The 21796-nt window shown below is 38.6% G+C and overlaps 1 protein-coding gene and 1 non-coding gene across 2 annotated transcripts in view; one reads left to right on the top strand and one right to left on the bottom strand.

Moving 5' to 3' along the window:
* DNAH7 (dynein axonemal heavy chain 7) overlaps nucleotides 1-21796 on the bottom strand; it is a 253080-nt gene that overhangs the window by 30848 nt on the left and 200436 nt on the right. Inside the window, exons 52-57 of the mRNA XM_043910523.1 lie at nucleotides 20735-20861; nucleotides 19577-19771; nucleotides 17790-17882; nucleotides 7734-7910; nucleotides 6854-7015; nucleotides 4541-4741 (exon numbers count right to left, since the gene is read on the bottom strand). Coding sequence (XP_043766458.1) covers nucleotides 4541-4741; nucleotides 6854-7015; nucleotides 7734-7910; nucleotides 17790-17882; nucleotides 19577-19771; nucleotides 20735-20861 — 955 coding nt within the window. The remainder of the gene's footprint in view (nucleotides 1-4540; nucleotides 4742-6853; nucleotides 7016-7733; nucleotides 7911-17789; nucleotides 17883-19576; nucleotides 19772-20734; nucleotides 20862-21796) is intronic.
* Nucleotides 15498-15598, top strand: LOC122699060. The gene has a single exon (XR_006342546.1). It is a non-coding gene; the product is annotated as a U6 spliceosomal RNA (small nuclear RNA).

Below are 21796 nucleotides of genomic sequence, written 5' to 3'. Positions count from 1 at the left end.
TCAAACCAGAGCCTGAGAAAGGATTTGTGAAGAGATTTCCTTGGAAAGTGCAGCTGCTGTACTGGCAGTCCCCTTTTCCTTATATCCAGGAAGAGGAGACGGGTGTGTTGGGTCCAAGCTACCAGGAAGAAATTCCTGGGGCCACTCAGAGAGTTGATACATGTGCCCTGTATCTGGGATAGAGTGGAAAAACGCAAAATTCATGCCTAGGAGTATAGAGCAGCCTCTGGCCTCGGGCTGTGGACTTCGGTGCAGAAATCAGTAGCTCTCCTTCACATGGTGGGCCAATCTGGAGTGGATCCCAAGGGGTGGACAGGGGGCTGGACTAGGAATGTCCACCAGTGGCCATTTCAGTGATTTTCTTCTCAAGGGGACTTGCGTCATGGGGCAAGGAAACCCCAACAGTAAGAGCCGGTATGAAGCGAAGGCTGGAGAACCAAAGACTGAGAGGAAGGGGAGGTGCTGCCGAGGGTGATGGAGTCACAGAGAGGCCAAGCAGCAAGGGAGCCAAAGAAGAACCCTGAGAGAACTCACAAGGCAAAAGCGTCAGCTTCAAATCCCGGCCAAGTCGAAAGAGCTCCAGGCACATGAAAAGACCTTCAACATTGCTAATTATTAGAGAAATGTAAATCAAAACCACAATGCAGTATTACCACCTCACGCCAGTCAGAATGGCTATCACCAAGAAGACATTAAGTAACAAATGCTGGAGAAGGTGTGGAGAAAAGGGAGCCCTTGTACACTGTTGGTAGGAATGTAAATTTGTAGAGCCACTATGGAAAACAGTAGAGAGGTTCCTTCAAAAACTAAAAATAGAACTACCATATGATCCAGCAATTCCATTTATGGGTATATATCTGAAAAAAAAAAAGAAAATTCTAATTCAAAATGATATAATACACGCACTCTATTTACAATAGGGTTCATAGCAACCCTATTTACAATAGCCAAGACATGGAAACAACCCAGGCTTCCATCAACATATAATTGGCTTAAGAAGATATGATATATACATGTACACAATGGAGTATCACTCAAGCCACGAAAAGAGTGAAATATTGCCATTTGCAGCAACATGGATGAAATTAGAAAATATTTTACTTAGTGAAATAAGTCAGAGAAGAACAAATACAGTATGATATCACTTATATATGGAATATAAAAAATAAAACAAATGAATCTATCTACAAAACAGAAACAGACTCACAGACACAGAAAACAAACTAATGGTTACCAAAGAAAAGAGGAAGGAGTCTGTCCAGGATCAACAGATACAAACTATTAAACGTAAAATAAACAGAAATCTCCCCTCTGGTTGCAATACAGAAGACCCAGGTTTGATCCCTGGGGGAAGATCCCCTGGAGAAGGAAATGGCAACCCGCTTCAGTATTCTTGCCTGGAATTCCATGGACAGAGGAGCCTGGGGAGCCAGAGTTCATGTGTCACAAAGAGTCCGATGTGGCTGAATGACTAACACCTTCACTTTCGAACATGAAATAAACAACAAGGATTTACTATATAGCACTTAGGAATAATATTCATTGTGTTATAATAACCTACAATGGAATATAATCTAAAAAACCTTAAGCATTTTGCTGTATACCTGAAACTAGCAGAGTATTATAAATAAACTATACTTCGACAAAAAAGAGAGAAAGATTCCAACTCTATACTTTTTCCCCCTACGGTTTGAGGCCTCACCAGGCCCAAGGTGAGATACTAGAGAGTAGAAACCTATGTTTTCAACAAAAGTTGAAATATCAATTAATGTATCATGTTGCACTTTCTGATTTCTGGTTCAAGACTGGCTCTGCAGTTTAAAATGACTCTAGATCATTTAATTACCTGACCTTAATCAGGAAAGCCAGGAGACTGCCCAAAGTTTAAACAAGGGCAGAGGGAAGTTTCCCCCCCCACCCCCCATGGAATAAAATCAAAAGTGAGAGTGTGAGATGAGAGGAAAGGCGCATAAATTTAACCAAAGAGGGGGGAGAAGCAAAGTTAAACATGCTGTGCTGATTCTGCAACTCTTCTGGATATATTAGATAACTGAGCAAATCAATAAATGTGTTGAGGTGGGAGCCAGGCTTCTCACCATTGAAGAAGGGACATGTGAATACGGAATGAGGAAAAGCTGGAAAGAACCCAGGGTAGAGCAACAGAAATTGGAGGTATTGGTAGGAACTTGTTACTTCTAAAACATGTATATGAATGTCTGTGTGTGCACGGGGTCGTCTGTATGCACTGTATGTGCGTACGCAGATTTGCATATACATATTGTGAGTACATGCATATGTTTCCAAGTTCTCTCTAAAAGGATCAGAACTACAGACAATGAATGCTACACGTCTAGCACCCAAATCTTGGTCTCTAGTACCATTCCCCATGAAACAGGAACCAGCACTCTTCAGAAAAATGGCTGGTTCCAAGACTGGGGTCCAGATAAGCCTGGAGCAGCTTATGACAGAAAGAAGAATAATAGTAATAAACAATGGTACCTATAACAAGCACAAAAGCTGCTCCTGCTGACGAATTCTGGACAAAACTTGAGCAAAAACCTTAAGAATAGTAATGAATTACTAACCACTGGAAAAGATGTAAAGAATTTATGAGTTCACACCTATAAAAGATAAATAAATGAGAGAGAAGGCAGGGCAACTGCTGACAACAGCATGTCAAGTGTCAGATACGGAGGAGTTCTGGAGTTGGAATCACCAAAGGAAACAAGTGAGTCCAGCAAGAATCACCACTGGCTACTAAATCTGGGTCCCAGGTAGACTTTGATGAGGAAGAGGATGTCTTCATGGTCCAAAGTGTCTTCTCACAGATTATTCGTTGCAAGGGACAAAGCAGTTATTATAGAGTGAAGAAATCAGACCACACTTCATCTGGGGGATCAGAATTAGTATCATCAGTGAGAGATAAATGGGCATTGCATGCCTCCCAGTGCAAGCCTCTGAGGACATGACTTCACCCAAGTCGCACTGTGGCTCAGAACTTGTAACCTAAAACTAATCTCAAGGAGTGAGACATGTTCTATTAAAAACAATGCAGGGAGATGAATTCTTCAGAAATGTCAGGGCCATCAAAGACAAAGGAAGGCTGAGGTAATGGTCCAGATTACAGACAAAAAGACATGGCAACTAACTGTGATCCTAACTCTGAACCAATCCCCCAGTAAATCAGGGAAAACGTTCTAAAGGACATTACTGCATCAACTGACAAATTTGGGACACAACACAGACTTGGGTAGATTAGATACAGTAGTGTATCCCTGCTAAAATAATACTACAATAATAACTGTAATTGGGTAAGATAATATTTCTATTCTTAAGAAATAAGAACACTGAAGTATTTATCTAGGAATAAAGGGCAGTGACATATCTAACTTTCCTGCAGATGGTACATGTTAACAGGAAGCAAATGTAAGTCAAGGGCATAGGGCTGTTCTTTATATTACTTTTATATTTGCAACTTTTCTGTGAATTTAAAATTATTTCCAAATGAAAAGCTAAAACAGATGAACTATGGTGTGCTGCTTTGGCATTTGAGATTTTTGGTTTGAATTTCAGTTCGTAAATGCATGGACTTCTCATGTGTGTGACAACTACTGGAGAGACCTATAGATCTAGAAGAAAGGGAGTGACACTTTGCAAAAGGGCTTCTGTCTAGCTATCAGGTGCAGAAATGCCCTCGTCACCTACCTGGGAGTAACCTGCCCTCTCTGGGCCAAATCAATGCAAAAGTTGGTCATATAGCAGGTCTTGAACTACTAAGGTCTGACTTACTTATAAATACAGGCTCCCCCTCCTTTTTTTTTTATTACCCCAGACTTTTGTTTAATGAAAGTACTTCTTTATTCTTAATGTTTTCTTTTGATGTGTATTTAAAACATATTCCAGCATCAAGAGTGTGGGTTTTTTAATGGCAAAAACTTACCAAGGTTCATAACCCCTCTTAAAAAGAAGTTCTTCCATTTTTAATTATGGCAAAACACCGAGAAACAATTTTAGGTCACAGACATTCACACATAGAATTCTAATCATGAAAGCAGTGGGTGGCTTCCCTGCCTGCCTGGTGATGCTAAAAAAAAAAAGACCCTTATGAGTCCCATCAATCAGGGAGTAAAATCATTTTGGCTCTCATTATAGTTATATGGAGGAAATATTTTTATGTTTTAATTTAAAGATATGGCTTCAAATAGCAAAGGGCTCAGCTAATATCCTGAAACAGGATTCTCCAACCTTGCAGATTTGTATGGGGAATGGCTTGCAGCTGACTTTCTAAATACAAGGCTGCATAATTAATAATACCCCACTAGATATCAGCTGAGCAGGAATGAGCCTAGTGGTAAGATTAAAATAAAATATTAATGAGATTGACTTCGGGACAGTCAATAATCAGTAATCAAAACCAACTGCGCCACAGTGCGCGAGGCCTATTTAATTTGCAGTTTTACTCAGCACCACATCCAGGACCACGGGGGGCCGCTTGAGTTGCTTTACGGGGCTGAGGTAACAAGACTTAGCCATTACTAACAGGCTTTTTGCAGCTGCCAAAGAACTCGGGGTCAGAGATCGGGTCCATGAGGTAGGAGCGAATGATATTAGCCCGTAAACCTTTCGGAGCTTCATTGGTCATTTTCACTCCATTCTGCAGCACAGACACGGGGAAATTTGGAGATGGGTAACTTGTCAGCCAAATTCGGAAATCTGGGTGAGTTGTTTCTATGCTTAACTCCTGCAACAAGAACAAAAAATCAGATACATAAGATACATAAAATGGAAGGAAAGTCTCTGGATCATGTGAGCCAGAAGTGGGAGGAAATGGTTGTACAAAATAGGGCTTACTGCTGCAATTTAAGGCAAAAGCCTTAAAATATAACACTGCCACGGTAAGGACATACTTCACTGGGAAGGCCCAGAGGGTTGCCCCCCTCCCTGATACAATTAAAACACATGACCACAAAGTTTACAAAGGCATTACATAATTCAGAGCTGGCCATGACAAAGACTAAGACATTCCAAAAAATTTTGCATCTTCACTGCTGTTGCTGAAATATTTATAGAAATACTTCTCTGCCCCAGAGCCATATTAAGAATGATGTCTTCTTGCTGTAACCAAGCTGTGAGAATAAGCCACACACTCAGATAAACCAATGATAAGCCAAGTAGGGATGAACAAAAAGGGGGAGGTTTGAAAGGCAAGAAGAACTGGTGCATCCTGAAGCACTAAACCATATCATTATTAGCGATACTTGTTTGTGGGGACAGTGAGGCCTGCTAGGAGGATAAAGGATGACGGAACACTCATGACTGTTGTGAAGGCAGTATCAGGCCTTAGAATGACAACACCGGGCTTTCCCTCTCTCCTGTTCCACTAACTCCTCCCAACTGTCCATGTCAGTCATATCTGTGCTTTTTAAATTGCAAATCTTTATCAGTAAAAAAGAAATGTGAGCACTCATGTGGTAAAGGGGTGGGTGGGGGAGATTAGAAGGATGCTTAGGGACACACATTTTTAATGAACAGTGAAGGTGCCATTCTTTTCTCCCACTGTTGGGCCTATGCCTGGTGACTTAGGTAGCATGACTCATGGGACTTTGGCTCAATTTCACTGTTCATTGGAGGCAGCTCTTGTCTCTCGGATTGACTCTCTAACGGGTATATGATATGATTTGACAGGCCAAGAGGACAGCCTAGAGACAGAGGAATTGTGAGGAAACAGGCACAAATATAAGGCCTCTAATATAAGGCCCAAAGCATGAGAAGATGTTAGTAAGGCGAAAAATGCTAAAGAACAGTTTGGAGGCCTACATTCTTGAGAAAGCATGTTCTCCCAATGAAAGTGAGAAAAGGCCAAGTGGCTGGAGCACAGAAGTCAAGACAGAAATGCCTGAGAAGCAGGCAATGCTCAGATGAAGAAACCATGATGGGGGCATGAACACTGTGTTCACACAATGGAAAGCCATGGAAAGGCTCTAAGCAGTGAAGAGCCTACTTTATTCATTCACAAGTTCAGTAATTATTCACTGATTATGTCCCATGAGCCATGCATTATTCAAGGTGCCAGAGGTAAACCAGGGAACAAAACAGTGCATGCTTACATTCTAGTGGGAGACAGACAAAGTGAAGTCGTGACAAGTGGCATGAAGACCACCACAGTCTGCTCCTTAGTGCCGGGGGGATGCCTGGATAATGCCAGCTACAGCGGGACTGTAGCTGAGGAGAGGGCTAGAGTCATGGGTAATTATCTGGACACATTTTTCTCTGTTGAAATCAAGTGCCAGGTTGTCTGTTTACTCAGCTGAGCTACATGGGGTTTTCTTCCTGGAATCTCTGACCACAAAGATAGGGAAGTACCATGACCCACTGCAACAAGGGTGGGAGGACTGCTCTTCTGGTTTCAGATTCAGCCTTTGTGGCAGTGACAGGCTGAGTGGGCAAGAAGTGAATTTCAGAGAAGTTACACCCTGAAGCCTTCCGGTTTAGAGGGGCCACATGAATTTCCCCCCAAAAGTCTTTTTCATTGTTTTTGGTCCACTGCTGTAAAAAGTAAATTGCTTTCTATTTACCCTGTGGTTTATTCTTATCTTTGAGGCTGTGCCTCTGGATCAAGGATATTTCTGACCCATGGGATGAGAACTTGCCCTTAGTAGGAGGGATTAGGCAAGGCCCTGCCATGGGCTGTCCTCCAGCTCCCAGTGTGAGCCCACCTCCCCTAAAATCCAGCCAGGCCACTAAACCTGCAACCTGCAAATCATAGGACAGGAGTGGAGTTACTTAGATGGTATGTGCATCACTAACTACACTGGGGGACTACCGTCTCATCAAAACAAGCCTGCATTTTTACCTCGCAAACTTTCTCGAGGGTTGGCATCCAAGAGGTGGCGAGGTGACAATTCTGAAGAACAACCCATGTGCCTTCTTTGACAGCTTTTTCTAACATCTTCATGGCTATGGGACCTTGGCCTTGACCAAGAGATAAAGAGCTAAGTTTTGCTCCTCCATATCCCTGTATGAGGATAGTGAAAATGTCATTTAAAATCAAATTTTGAAGAAGAATCAATATTATCATCACAGGAAATGTTCATATTAAATACATTAAAATTTAATCATGCTGCATCCCTCAGCACTCCCAAGCACACACAACTCTAGAAAACTTTTCCTGATCCAGAAGCCAGAAAACAGATACAACGCAAGCCAGTTCGTGAAAGAAACAGTCATGGTAATAAATGAAACATCCTGTAGGGTCTTTGACTGTTGAGATAAGAGGCAGGAAAAAGTTAAACAGACTTTTAATATGAGCAGATGAATGAACCCTGCTATCATGCAGCAATTCCTAAAATTCAAAGCTGAAAACTATGAATAAAGAGATGAACTTACCCCAGTCTCCTCCAGATCTTTGAATAATTATATCTTAACTAATTTGGTTACTGCATAAAGTTCAGGTAAAAATACCTATTAGCCTCTAATTTCCATTCAAGTTCATTTAAGGAAATCTGTGGGAATGTTTGCCTGGAATTCATTTCTCCTATATCCTTATTCATCTACACTTTTGGGAGATGGTGTCTGGGACTCCCTAGTCTTTCTAGAACAATTACCATCTGAATGCCACAGTGGAACAGTCCTTGAGTTATGGGAGCTGCAGAGGAGAATGCCCTGTCCAAATAGCCACAGTTTATTGACACAAGCAGGTAGAAGCAGCTGAAGACAATAGAGTTTTAAAGTACCTGATCATCAGCAAATTTTAGAAGGGCAGCCATGGGATCTGCTCCAGGGGAGAGTACGAATATCAGGGGTGCGCAGCAGTTACTGTCTGCAAATGCCTTGGATAGATCAAATGGGGGTGGTTCAATGAATGCACGCCCCAATCTGTTGGTTATAAATTCTTGCAGCATTGGAATAACCTAGAAAGGGACAAGAAAGGATTTGAAGGAATATTTGAAATCTGCCTAAAACCTTAAAAACTTCACATTCAAAGGTATTTTATAACAAACGACTCTCCACTTGTTTGTGTATTTGTAAACATTGATAAAGAGTCAAAGGCACAGCTATCTTTTAGATGGAAAGTATACATTATTTAAACAATAAAAGATGGGTGGTGACACCAAAATCCAAAGGCATTTTTCTTCCTTTTAGTTAGTACTCAACATACCCTGGATGAAGAATATAAAAAACCTTAATTCTTTACTTAATTTTTAAGTAAAACTTGACTATGTTTCAAAGTCCACAACTCAAAAGTAGATTCTAGTGTGATTTATACAATCCTATGCCAAGAAAGAATGATGTAGCTGAAAAAACAAAGAAGAGGAAAAGTACTGTGAAAGAGAAGGCATACTTTCAAAAAAGAGGCAAAACTATGTCGTATAAACTTTCTGATAACACGCTTGTGTATTTCCTGGGAATACGCTTAAGAAAGAAAAGAACTTGGGGCTTGTGTGTCCCTTTCACAGTGATGTGCAAGTAGACTTGCGGTAAGCAGTATGGCTGATGTACAGCTTCAGGAATATCATCCTTTCTTTCTGATGAAGAGTCCACACCTGGCATCTCTGGGCAATGGCTCAGGTGTGAGCCAAGCAAGTCATAAGTATAAGTTTAATTAACCTGTATCCATGTATCTAGCTTAACAAATTATGTAAACATATCCAAGGAGAAGACTCTTGAGAGTCCCATGGACTGCAAGGAGATCCAACCAGTCCATCCTAAAGGAAATCAGTCCTGAATATTCATTGGAAGGACTGATGCTGAAGCTGAAGCTCCACTCCCAATACTTTCGCCACCTGATGCAAAGAACTGACTCACTGGAAAAGACCTGATACTGGGAAACATTGAAGGCAGAGGATAAGGGGATGACAGAGGATGAGATGGTTGGATGGCATCACCAACTAGATGGACATGAGTTTGAGAAAGCTCTGGAAGTTGGTGATGGACAGGGAAGCCTGGTGTGCTGCAGTCCATGGGGTCACAGAGAGTTGGACATAACTGAACTGAACTGAACTGATCTCAGAGTTCAGAGTGACTGAACTAAACTGATCTCATGAAGAGAAGTAATGAAGTGACAAGAACAAGGAGAATTTCTTTAAAGCTTCAGAATCACTCCAACTGGACACCTGCTCATATTCAAGGATAGAATTGTGTGTACATACAACACTCCAAATTAGAACATGAATTCCACCATCCTGTAACTTTTCTGAACTTAAAGGGAATTGCAGGAGCAATTCACAGATACCAAGAACCTCAAAAAGGTGGTCTTCTCTAAAGAAAGTTACAAATATCTCCAAACTTTAATAGTGCGTTCTCAGAACATCTATTCACACAAGATTTGTAAGTAAAACTCATTAACAAGTCACAATACCTTAAAAACAGTGTCGGTCCTGATGTGGATATATGTGTAGGTATAGGTGTGTATTGAGAAAGAGGGAGAGAGAGAAAGAGAGACTGAGTGTGTGAGGGTGGGGAGCCAAGAAACAGTGAAGGAATATCTTTACTTAAATGTTTTTACTGTCTCCACAATGCATTCATTCAAACATGGAAGGGTATGAATAACCAAGACACGGAACCAACCTAAACGTCCCCTGACAGATGAATGGATAAAGAGGACATGGCCCGTATCCACCCAGAACTGTCACAGCATGGTCACTCAGCTACGCTCTTGCTGTGGTTCAGTTGCTAAGTCGTGTCGGACTCTCTGCAACCCCACGAACTGTAGCACATCAGGCTTCTCTGTCCTTCACCATCTCCCTGAGTTTGCTCAAACTCATGTCCATTGAGTCAGTGACACCATCTAATCATCTCACCCTCTGTCGCCCCCTTATCCTCTTGCCCTCAATGTTCCCCAGCATAAGGGTCTTTTCCAATGAGTCAGCTCTTTGCCTCAGGAGGCCAAAGTATTGGAGCTTCAGCTTCAGCATCAGTCCTTCCAATGAATATTCAGGACTGATTTCCTTTAGCATGGACTGGTTGGATCTCCTTGCAGTCCAAGGGACTCTCAAGAGTCTTCTCCAACACCACAGTTTGAAAGCACCAATTCTTTGGTGCTCAGCCTTCTTTATGGTCAAACTCTCACATCCATACATTACTGGAAAAACCATAGCTTTGACTATATGGACCTTTGTCAGCAAAGTGATGCCTCTGCTTTTTAAAACACTGTCTAGGTTTGACATAGCTGTTCTTCCAAGGAGCAAGTGTCTTTTAATTTCATGGCTGCAGTCACCATCTGCATTGATTTTGGAGCCCCCCAAAATGAAATCTGACACTGTTTCAATATTTCCCCCATCTATTTGCCATGAAGTGGTAGGACCAGCTATGTTCCAATACAAAATTAAAACTTTTCAAAAAGATGTGGTACATATGTACAATGAATATTATTCAGCTATAAAAAAGAATGGAATAATGCCAATTGCAGCAACATGGAGGAGCCAGAGATTATCACACTAAGTCAAGTCAGAGAAAGGCAAATATCATATGCTATCACTTACATGTGAAATCTAAAATACGATACAAGGAAACTTATTTACAAAACAGAAACAGACTCACAAACATACAAAACAATGTTATGGTTATCAAAGAGGAAAGGAGGTGAGGGAGGGGTAAGTTAGTTTGGGATTAGCTGATACACACTACTGTATATAAAACAGATAAACAACAAAATCCTACTCTATACCACAGGGAACTATATTCAATATCCTACAATAAACCATAATGAAAAAGAGTCTGAAAATGAACATATATATGTATGTATAACTGTATCACTTTGGTGTACACCAAAAATTAATGCAGTACTCTGAGTCAACTGTACATCAATAAAAAATTTAAAACTACAGAAAGGTATAGAAAAGTAATAACAAATGTGTAAATGCCACAATGGCATGGATATATCTAAGGAGATTACTCATATATTGTTCCCGTACAATAAAAATCTACTGAGTGAATGAATAAATTAGGATGTTCTCTTTTATGAAGGTGAGACTGTAATTATAGAAATTCTAAATAAATATCCAGTTCAGTTCAGTCGCTCAGTTGTGTCCAACTCTTTGCGACCCCATGAACCACAGCACACCAGGCCTCCCTGTCCATCACCAACTGCCACAGTCCACCCAAGCCCATGTCCATTGAATTGGTAATGCCATCCAACCATCTCATCCTCTGTCGTCCCCTTCTCCTCCTGCCCTCAATCTTTCCCAGCATCAGGGTCTTTTCCAATGAGTCAGCTCTTCGCATGAGGTGGCCAAAGTACTTAAGTTTCAGCTTCAACATCAGTCCTTCCAATGAACACCCAGGACTGATCTCCTTTAGGATGGACTGGTTGGATCTCCTTGCAGTCCAAGGGACTCTCAAGAGTCTTCTCCAACACCACAGTTCAAAAGCATCAATTCTTTGGCACTCAGCTTTCTTTATAGTTCAATTCTCACATCCATACATGACCGCTAGAAAAACCATAGCCTTGACTAGACGGACCTTTGTTGGCAAAGTAATGTCTCCACTTTTTAATATGCTATCTAGGTTGGTCATAACTTTCCTTCCAAGGAGTAAGTGTCTTTTAAGTTCATGGTTGCAGTCACCATCTGCAGTGATTTTGGAGCCCAGAAAAATAAAATCAACCACTGTTTCCACTGTTTCCCCATCTATTTGCCATGAAGTGATGGGACCAGGTGCCATGATCTTAGTTTTCTGAATGTTGAGTTTTAAGCCAACTTTTTCACTCTCCTCTTTCACTTTCATCAAGAGGCTCTTTAGTTCTTCTTCACTTTCTGCCATAAGGGTGGTGTCATCTGCATATCTGAGGTTACTGATATTTCTCCCGGCAATCTTGATTCCAGCTTGTGCTCCCTCCAGTCCAGCGTTTCTCAGGATGTACTCTGCATATAAGTTAAATAAGCAGGGTGACAATATACAGCCTTGACGTACTCCTTTTCCTATTTGGAACCAGTCTGTTGTTCCATGTCCAGTTCTAACAGTTGCTTCCTGAACTGCATACAGATTTCTTCACCTATGCATAAAATTTCATTTCCAGGGAAATTATTTCATGTTTCAGATATTTTGAATGGGAACAGATATCAAGCTGATGGTAGAAAACTGAAAATATCCTCACTTCCTGTCTCAGCCCTTGTCCTTGCCCTTTTCCCTATTATTCTTTTCCTATGGCTGTCTTCTCCCCCTAGGTTGAGAACAATAACAATTAACAAAGAAAAACAAAATAGTTTTTAATAACCTCTCCTCTCAAGGCTAACCTCTTCACTCAGTTTTAATTTTACAAACAAACCGAAAGCACATGGTGTTTAAGTACAAGGTTTCACTTTTAGGAAGTCTGAGCTCTGAGCGGTTCAGGCCGGGGTCATTCACGGCATTTGTGCAAACATGGCAGATGGGAAGTGAGTCTTCTGGTAGTACAGGAAGACCCAGTGAGGGCTGCTCACATGATAATTTTCATTGTTTCATTTTTAACATTAAAACTGAATAAGATCATAGAAATTGCGGACTTGTAGACACAGTGGGAGAAGGAGAGGGTGGGATGAATTGAGAGAGTAGCATTGACACGTATACACGACCATGTGTGAAACAGCTAGCTAGCGGGAAGCCGCCGTGTGACCCAGAGGATTGAGGTTGGCGTTCTGTGATGACCTGGGGGGGTTGGGGGTGGGGTGGGAGGCAGGGAGGCTCAAGACGGGGAATGTATTACACTTCCAGCGACTCGCGCTGCTGTAAGCAAAAAGCAACGCAGCACTGTAAAGCGGTTGTGCGTGCGTGTTAGTCGCTCAGTTGTGTTCAGCTCTTTGTGACCCCATGGACTGTAGCCTGCCAGGCTCTTCTGTCCATGGAATTTTCTCCTCCAATTAAAAAAATTAAAACACAATAGTCAACACAAAAATTAAAAAACAAAAACAAAAAACAACTGAATGAGACCAACTTGTTCCCAAGACGAAACAGTAACTTCTGAGGTAAATGAAACTGCAAGCTATTCAATTTGGAAGGTGATGGAATTGGATTTGCTTCTGCAATCTGATTATGCAAGCGTAAGAACTATAAAATGAAATCTGTCAGGAACAAAAATTATAGACTAATTTAGGCCCCCATCTTCCCAAAGGCAGAAAAGAAGTTTGTGGTCTTCTATGTATGCTTTTCTGTGTCTTGCAAGTTCCTACAGGATTTATCTGAGGTTAGAGAAACATATTAGCTTATACTTGACAAGTTTCTTATTAAAAGCTGCTTAATTTGCTTTTTGTTTCCAGTCCGGAAGGAGAAAATTGTGGCCAGAAGCTCTTCATTTTGTAAATGGGCTCAAAACATTCCATACCTCAGTATTTATACATCTGATATGCTTTTGTCAATAAAACACTATAAACTATTGAAATCTAAGGAAAGTGCAAACATTTCATTTTTCCTACTGATGGTTTAGTGAACATCTTTTACATTTTTCCAAACCACAGCATTAGAGAACATAGCATTTGTGACTTCTTACCACAGGATGGAGTCGGTTTTGAAGGCAGAGCAGTGGAAAGGAGACAGAAAAACACTATGGTGACAAATAATATATACTTTATATTAGAGATCAAACAATTATGGCTTTTCCTAGTGGAGATATATATCTCATGACTTAGAGATAGCAAAGAAATAAAATCTATTTATGTAGTACTAGCCCAATTGTCAGCCTTATATAGCACTATTCCTTTCTCTGGCACGCTAATACCATTTTGCTTTGGAAAATTATTCTTTTCAAAGCATAATACTGTAGTCATATATCATTTTTAAATACATAGGTTCCAAAATCAGTGATTTATGACTAGGAATTTAAGTGCCTGTAAACAGCAAGATTGAAGCATTTGAAGTTGCAAGTAATAAAAGAGCATACTAATTATTTCTATATTAAGGATTGCAGGTATGATGGCATAGACAATGGCAACTAGTTTCTTTACCATCTGACCTGTGAAAGATGTCCAAAAAGTGTTAGTCATTCAGTCATGTCGGACTCTTTTGTGACCCCATGAATAGCAGCCCTCCATGCACCTCTGTCCATGGGATTTCCCAGGCAAGAATACTGCAGTGGGTAGACATTCCCTTCTCCAGGAGATCTTCCCAACCCAGATCTCTTGCATTGCAGGTGGGTTCTTTACCATCTAAGCCACCAGGGAAATCTGATAATTATTTATATATTAAGGATTATAGGTGTGATAGTACAGGTAATGGTAACTAATTAAATGGTAACTAGTTAACAGGATAAATTGAACTATGCTATAGTAGCAAACAACTTCAAGATTTCAGTGGTTTAACACAACAAAAGCTTACCATCTCAGAAAAGTCATCCGAGTGTCCAGGCAACAAACTCTCCCTGCTCTGACTCAGCATTCCAGCCTGTTTATGGCACTTAAATACCAACATGTGATTCCACAATTTTGATGGCAAGAGGAAGTATTCTGGAGAATCTCACAATGATAGCTAAATGCTTCCACCCTGACACTTTTGCTCACATTTTACTGGCCAAAACAAGGTTAATGGCCACAATGCCCCCACCTCGAGTATACACAGGAGAGAACCAGGAATACTGCTGAGAAGTGTTAATGTTTACACTCTTCCACCCATGCAAAGAAAACTCTAGAGGAGATATGGAAACATATAAGAAAAAGTTAAAACACAGTGCTAAAGCATTCTGCAGAAGAGCTAAGAGAAGTAGGACTGTAAGTTTAACCTCCACTGATTCAAAAAATGAACAAAAGCCCCTCAGCTTGAATATCTAAATTTCCCAGCTTCCTCATATTCACTTGAAAAAGAGAGTGACTAAGGAAAATAATATTTGATCTATTTGGTACTCAATGTATTTTCAGATTAAAATGTCAAATTTTTAAAAACAAACTGGGGAAAATAAATTTATAGATGAAACTGCTGCAGTTAGGAAACACCTCATTAATCACTTTAACTAAACAATATAGAATATGATCAGAAACTTCTCTGTCAAATATTGAGGGGAGAAGTTTAATGGAACACAGAAAGCCATTTACTGTAACAGTTTTTATCTTAGAAAACAAAGTAAAAAATCTTTGAAAATTAAAAAAAAAGTTTTAAAGGAAGAAGCCATATTAGACAAGAGTTTGAACTATTTCATATTCTTTCATATTTAATATTTGCAGTGAAAACTTCTGAGGCTTAACGCTAATAGTTTCAGTGAAGATTCATTTTTAAAAGGGCCCCCAAGGTGCAGTTTAATAATGATCTTCAACAATGGGAACTATTTCCAGCATCTAAGAGCTGGGCAGCACTATGACATTTAGGGGCCCTTGGCACATTGCGGACCACCCCTCCTTCCATCGATAAATAGAAAAAAATGTATTTTGCAACTGTTTTTGTATAATTAAAATATAACAGACTAGTTTATTTTCTCATTTTAACAGAAATTAAAGCACTTTCATGAACTCCTAAGAGTATCATGGACCCGAGGTCCTATGCTTAATGGATACTTTGGCCCTGGCTAAGGCCACACTACCAATTCAAGAAAGAATGACGTGCTCGCTTCGACAGCACATAAATTGGAACGATACAGAGAAGATTAGCATGGTCCTTGCGCAAGGATGACATGCAAATTCGTGAAGTGTTCCATATTTTTTTATAAAACTCCTAGAGGAGAACATAGGCAAAACACTCTCTGACATAAATCACAGCAGGATCCTCTATGACCCACCTCCCAGAATATTCGAAATAAAAGCAAAAATAAACAAATGGGACCTAATGAAACTTAAAAGCTTTTGCACAACAAAGGAAACTATAAGCAAGGTGAAAAGACAGCCCTCAGATTGGGAGAAAATAATAGCAAACGAAGCAACAGACAAAGGACTAATCTCAAAAATATACAAGCAACTCCTGCAGCTCAATTCCAGGAAAATAAATGACCCAACCAAAAAATGGGCCAAAGAACTAAAAAGACATTTCTACAAAGAAGACATACAGATGGCTAACAAACACATGAAAAGATGCTCAGCATCACTCATCATCAGAGAAATGCAAATCAAAACCACAGTGAGGTACCATTACACACCAGTCAGGATGGCTGCTATCCAAAAATCTACAAGCAATAAATGCTGGAGAGGGTGTGGAGAAAGGGAACCCTCTTACACTGTTGGTGGGAATGCAAACTAGTACAGCCGCTATGGAAAACAGTGTGGAGATTTCTTAAAAAACTGGAAATAGAACTGCCATATGACCCAGCAATCCCACTTCTGGGCATACACACTGAGGAAACCAGATCTGAAAGAGACACGTGCACCCCAATGTTCATCACAGCACTGTTTATAATAGTCAGGACATGGAAGCAACCTAGATGCCCATCAGCAGATGAATGGATAAGGAAGCTGTGGTACATATACACCATGGAATATTACTCGGCCATTAAAAAGAATTCATTTGAATCAGTTCTAACGAGATGGATGAAACTGGAGCCTATTATACAGAGTGAAGTAAGCCAGAAAGATAAAGACCAATACAGCATACTAACGCATATATATGGAATTTAGAAAGATGGTAATGATAACCCTATATGCAAAACAGAAAAAGAGACACAGATGTCCAGAACAGACTTTTGGACTCTGTGGAAGAAGGCGACGGTGGGATGTTTTGAGAGAACAGCATCGAAACATGTATATTATCTATAGTGAAACAGATCACCAGCCCAGGCTGGATGCATGAGACAAGTGCTCAGGCCTGGTGCACTGGGAAGACCCAGAGGGATTGGGTAGAAAGGGAGGTGTGAGGGGGGATCGGGATGGGGAATACATGTTAATCCATGACTGATTCATGTCAATGTATGACAAAACCCACTACAACATTGTAAAGTAATTAGCCTCCAACTAATAAAAATATATGAAAAAAAAAAGAAAGAATGACATGTTTTCATCAAACAGACCCTGACTTACAAAGGAAAGAATGCCTCTACCTTGTATTATCACTATGTGTAAAATTAAAAAAAAAAAACACTGTCTTTATCATACAAGTGCAGCTTTTTCTATTGCTGTCAGAATGGAAGTATTATCCTATATCCTTAGCAACTCAAATTGTGAATACAATAAATTTTGGAGTAATTATGTATACTTTTACTCAAATAGTAACAGTGGACAATTAGAATATATTTTCAGTTTTTCTTCCAACATTCCCAATGTCTATCGTTCCTCAGAGTTATGTGGTTATCTCTGTGGATATGCATCTTTACACTTAAGTGAAGAGTTTTTTTTTTTTCAAACAGAGTTTAATAATACAAATGAGGATATCAATGAGTACTCTCATTTGTTGATATGACAGTTCAGCTGATTTGCTGGTTATATAATTTATTACTTAAAGAAATGAAAATTAATAGTGTTGACATTTTCCTTTGTGGTGAGCGATGATGAACATCTTAAAAACAATATTCTACTAGCTTTCCAAAAGCCAATAAAGAACCATGTACAGGATAGCATTTGAGGAACCAGAAGGTATAGTAAATCAGCTTCATGTAAACATTGACCAATTTCATCAAAACAATAAGAACAAAAATGTAAAGTAGATTGTCCATTCCCTTCTCCAGGGATAAAAGGAAGAGCTGTAACATAAATAAACTATTAAACATAATCTGGTGAGTTACTAATTTACTGCAGTTATAATAAATACACACTTTTTAAAAAATGACTGCATTAGAGGGAATTGGGGTTATTTCTTGCAGCTGTTTACCACCCCACCCCCAATGATTACATAAGGAAACACATGTTTGGCTGGCATGTGGAGCTGGAAGGTCTAGAATTCACTGAGCTGCTTCCAAAGACAGCATTTACCTTGTCCGGCCTCAAGCAACGAATGATAAGCATCCTTTGAAACTCACTCGCTTTATCTTCCCAGTCGTCAGGAAAAACCTCATGATGTGGTTCCTAAAATGACAGTGGATATAATTCAATATTATTTGGAAGACTTAATAAAAAGCCAAAGCCCCAGTATTCTGACTTTTAAATTAAGTTTAAAGAAAACATAAAATAATTAAGTGAAATTAAGAATGCTAATGTAAATTTTATTAGGTTGGGGCAAAGCTATGAAATAAGAAATAAAAAGAAAAATTTAACTGCCACGTAAAACCAAAACTAAGACATGAAATAAGTAGGTTAGTGTCAATATGAACGTTAATCAATAGCACAAATGTTTTCTATTACTACAATAAATGTGCATTAGGAGATCTTTTCCCATTATTTCTCCAAAGGCATTTCAAAAACCTGCCAACTAACTACTCTCATTATCCATGTACAAAAATAAACATTTATTGCAAACAAAGAAGGCTATGCATTACTTTTTATTTTGATAAAATTTTGATATCTTTTCAAGAAAGGAATATTTGAGAATGTGTATAGTAAAGAAGGGGCTTCCCAGGCGGCACAGTGGTAAACAATCCGCCTGCCAATACAGGAGACTCAAGAGACTCAGGTTGGATCCCTGGGTTAGGAAGATTCCCTGGAGTAGGAAATAGCAACTTGTTCCAGTATTCCTGCCTAGAAAATTTCAAGGACAGACGAGCCTGGCAGGCTCACATGAGGTTGCAGAGTTGGACGTGACTGAGCGCATGTGCGTTCCTCCCCCTTCCCCCACTACACACAGAATGTAAAGAAGAAGCCAAAGAATGTTATTAAAAATATGCAAGAAGAGATGTATCAAGATCCCAGGAGGAGGAATGGGAAAAGAAGATACTTGCATCTTTGAAACAGCTGGGAAGGCTATGGGTTATCTCAGGTCAGAAATCTTCATGCTTCCGAATAGGGAAATTTCTATTTAGACTCAACTACATACAAAAACATATTTGCCTCTGGAAAAAGTACTTTTATTACTAACAAGGATCAATCCAAAAGAGATCCAAACCAAAATATTTAAATTCATGTGCAGACACACTCTATCATGTATAGTACAATAAACAGGTCACCAAAGTGTTCTCCACGCATCCTGCTTTTTTTCTCCCTCCAACCCCCACCCCCAAATAGAGCTGTTGCATGTTAAGCCCAAGAAAAGCAAAATGTCAAAAAAAGTAGAAACACTAGAAAAAATTAACTGGGAATCACAATGTTAGCCCTTGTGCTAAGGAAAAAGTGAAGGAAGGCAGCAATTTGTTTATATTCCAGAAGGGAAACTGAGCATCATGGTATATGTTAGCTATAGTAATTTCCAACTAATAAGATCAGGTCTCATGAAAATTATTTGAGAACTATTATTTTTTCCCTCTCGTCAAATGACAAAAATATTTATTAGTTTGTGCCCTGTGTTCAGAAAATCCAAACGAAACCTGTTCTATAAAATTTTAAGTCATCTGCCATTATGACTGCCAAAGTTTAAGTTGATAATAAAAATCTGGCCTGGAAATCCAAAAAGAGTACTTTTAAGGACCAGGCAACTTTTCTGCATCTTTACAGATTCCAAGGAATTTGAAGAGAAGTGCAAACAGAACCAATTAGAAAGTGGGGATAGCCTAATTGAAACATTATATTTGACCAGCTGTTTAATGCTTACTTACAGACAAGAATAAATTATTTGACATTATTTTCTCCATTTAAAAACTTTGAAACAAGCAAGAGAGTTAAAAACATACCAAACTGTCATATACTTTTTTCCATCCATCCTTTAAGCGCATAAACTCTCTACGAATGTTTTTGAAGGCAGACAAATCATCCAGCCGACATATTTCATCCCAAGATTTTTGAGGAAGCCATGTACAAGGGTTAGCATGAGGATTATCTAAGCCAATGCCACCAGTTAACAGAAACCTCCATTCAGCTTTATTAATCTTTGGAAAACAAAGTAGCATGAAGAGTCAGAAATGAGTTCACCATATACACAGGTAACTTACAACCATTTAAAAAAATTGAATGATTTTCAAGTTTCAAATATCCCCCCATAAAATTTTAGTTATTGGTATAGGCCAGTATTGATTCATAAGAAATCAATGTATTCATTATAACCAGTTTTCAAAATAGTTCCATTTTAGAGAGCTACTTGTTAGATACTAGAGAGCTACTTGTTGATAATCTTCCTCCAGAATTTCTGATCGAAACATGGAAATCTGAATTTTATTCTTTTTTAATATATGTCTTCCAAAATGACTGCGAAGTTTTATTGTCTGTAAAAGTTGTGGGAAGGCAGAAAGCCATGCACCTGCCATGTTTTCAATTATTTTCTATAAAATATGATGAGTTCTTGAAATTTTTGCAAGAAATACTAAAATAAATGTTTCTTCAGAATTCAGCTAATACATTGCCATATGAAATTAATAAAGCTTAAACACATGTATATAAAATAATGAATTTATACACCTCTCTTCCATTCTTAAAGTGCTTCCCATATTTTAAGTAAACAGATTTGAAACATAGCTAAAATTAATGAATGGTATTGTTAAACCCAATGGTTAGATTTGACAAACTTGTAAAAGTTCCTAAAAACATTACCATTTATATTATTACTTGGGGTACATAATATCAATACATTTGAGAAGTTTATATGCACCCTTATATGTGAGATTCTGATAGAAACTATTTTAAGCTAAAACATACAAAAATTTAAGTCGTAATAGTTACATAAGGAACTCTGCTTAATTTATTTTTCACCTCTGTGAAGTTCAGTCTAGTTGTGATATCTTGCCTTCACTATAATAATTGCTATTAACAATCCTTTTATATATATTCCCACACAAATTCATAAATTAATAAATTCACATTAGTATTTTCTCCCCATAAATTAAAACAGTACTGACCAATCGCTCATGTATCAGTAGATTTACAGTTAGACAAAATGAAAAAAGTAGTTTATCCTTTTCAAAGAGGGATCGGCAGATGTTAACATAAAGGGAATAAGTGAAGTGATCCTTGAGAATTTGAAGCCTAAGGGTCAACAAAAGAAAAGTAAATAAATAAAAATGCATTATTCTCTCAAAAAATGCTCTTGGGAAAACCTATTATAAACCATTTAGATGTGTGTTCTTCTAATAAACTTTCTGGTCAATTACTCCCAAAACAGATCAAGGATTCTCATTAACTGGGGGCACCAATTTGAGAGTTACGCAATATAGGAACACTTCAGTAGAATTGCATTTTTACCATCAACTGACTTTTTTTTAACAAAACTTAATCTTCCTTTTAGAAAACTACAAAACATTTCTTGGGGTAAAACTGGATTTCCATATTTCATAAACTTTTATGTATGTTCTATATGATATATTATTATAAATGAACAGACTAAAGTTAATGGTTTCTTTATTAAATTAAGTTTAGAAGAGGGCTACTCTGTTCATAAATCCATAAAAGCTGGACTAATAACATAACTTAATAAACTACATTTTTATTTACCACATAGACAAGTCTTAGAAATATGAATAATCACAATATTTGCAACTAACAGCACCCTAGTAAATGCTAACATGTGTGATTGGTATTCACAGTAAACCTTGACATGAGAAAATTATTATTCTCAATGCTGATGTGTGACACAGTGTTGTAAGGTATTCATGCTCCCTCTGATGAATTTATTCATTTGAATAACCTTACAGAAAAGGAATTTATTTATATCAGGAGTCTGAAAAAAGTGAACACATCTGTCCTAATTTGGGGATTTAGCCAAAGGAAATAATCAATGATGGTGACATTTATATTTATTACTGTGTTATTTATAATACAAAAGTTGGAGACTACTTGCAAATCCTACAATAAGAAAATTATGAAGAAAATTATGGTGCATTCAATAAAAGTATATTATACAGCTGCTAAAAACTATATTTCAAAAGAATAATTAATAACAAGGGAAAATTATCTTGACAGAA

This window comes from Cervus elaphus, chromosome 8 (assembly GCF_910594005.1).
Source record: "Cervus elaphus chromosome 8, mCerEla1.1, whole genome shotgun sequence".
Lineage (NCBI taxonomy): Eukaryota > Metazoa > Chordata > Mammalia > Artiodactyla > Cervidae > Cervus > Cervus elaphus.
The sequence above is the reverse complement of the archived record's forward strand: the minus strand, read 5'-3'. Positions and strand labels throughout refer to the sequence as shown.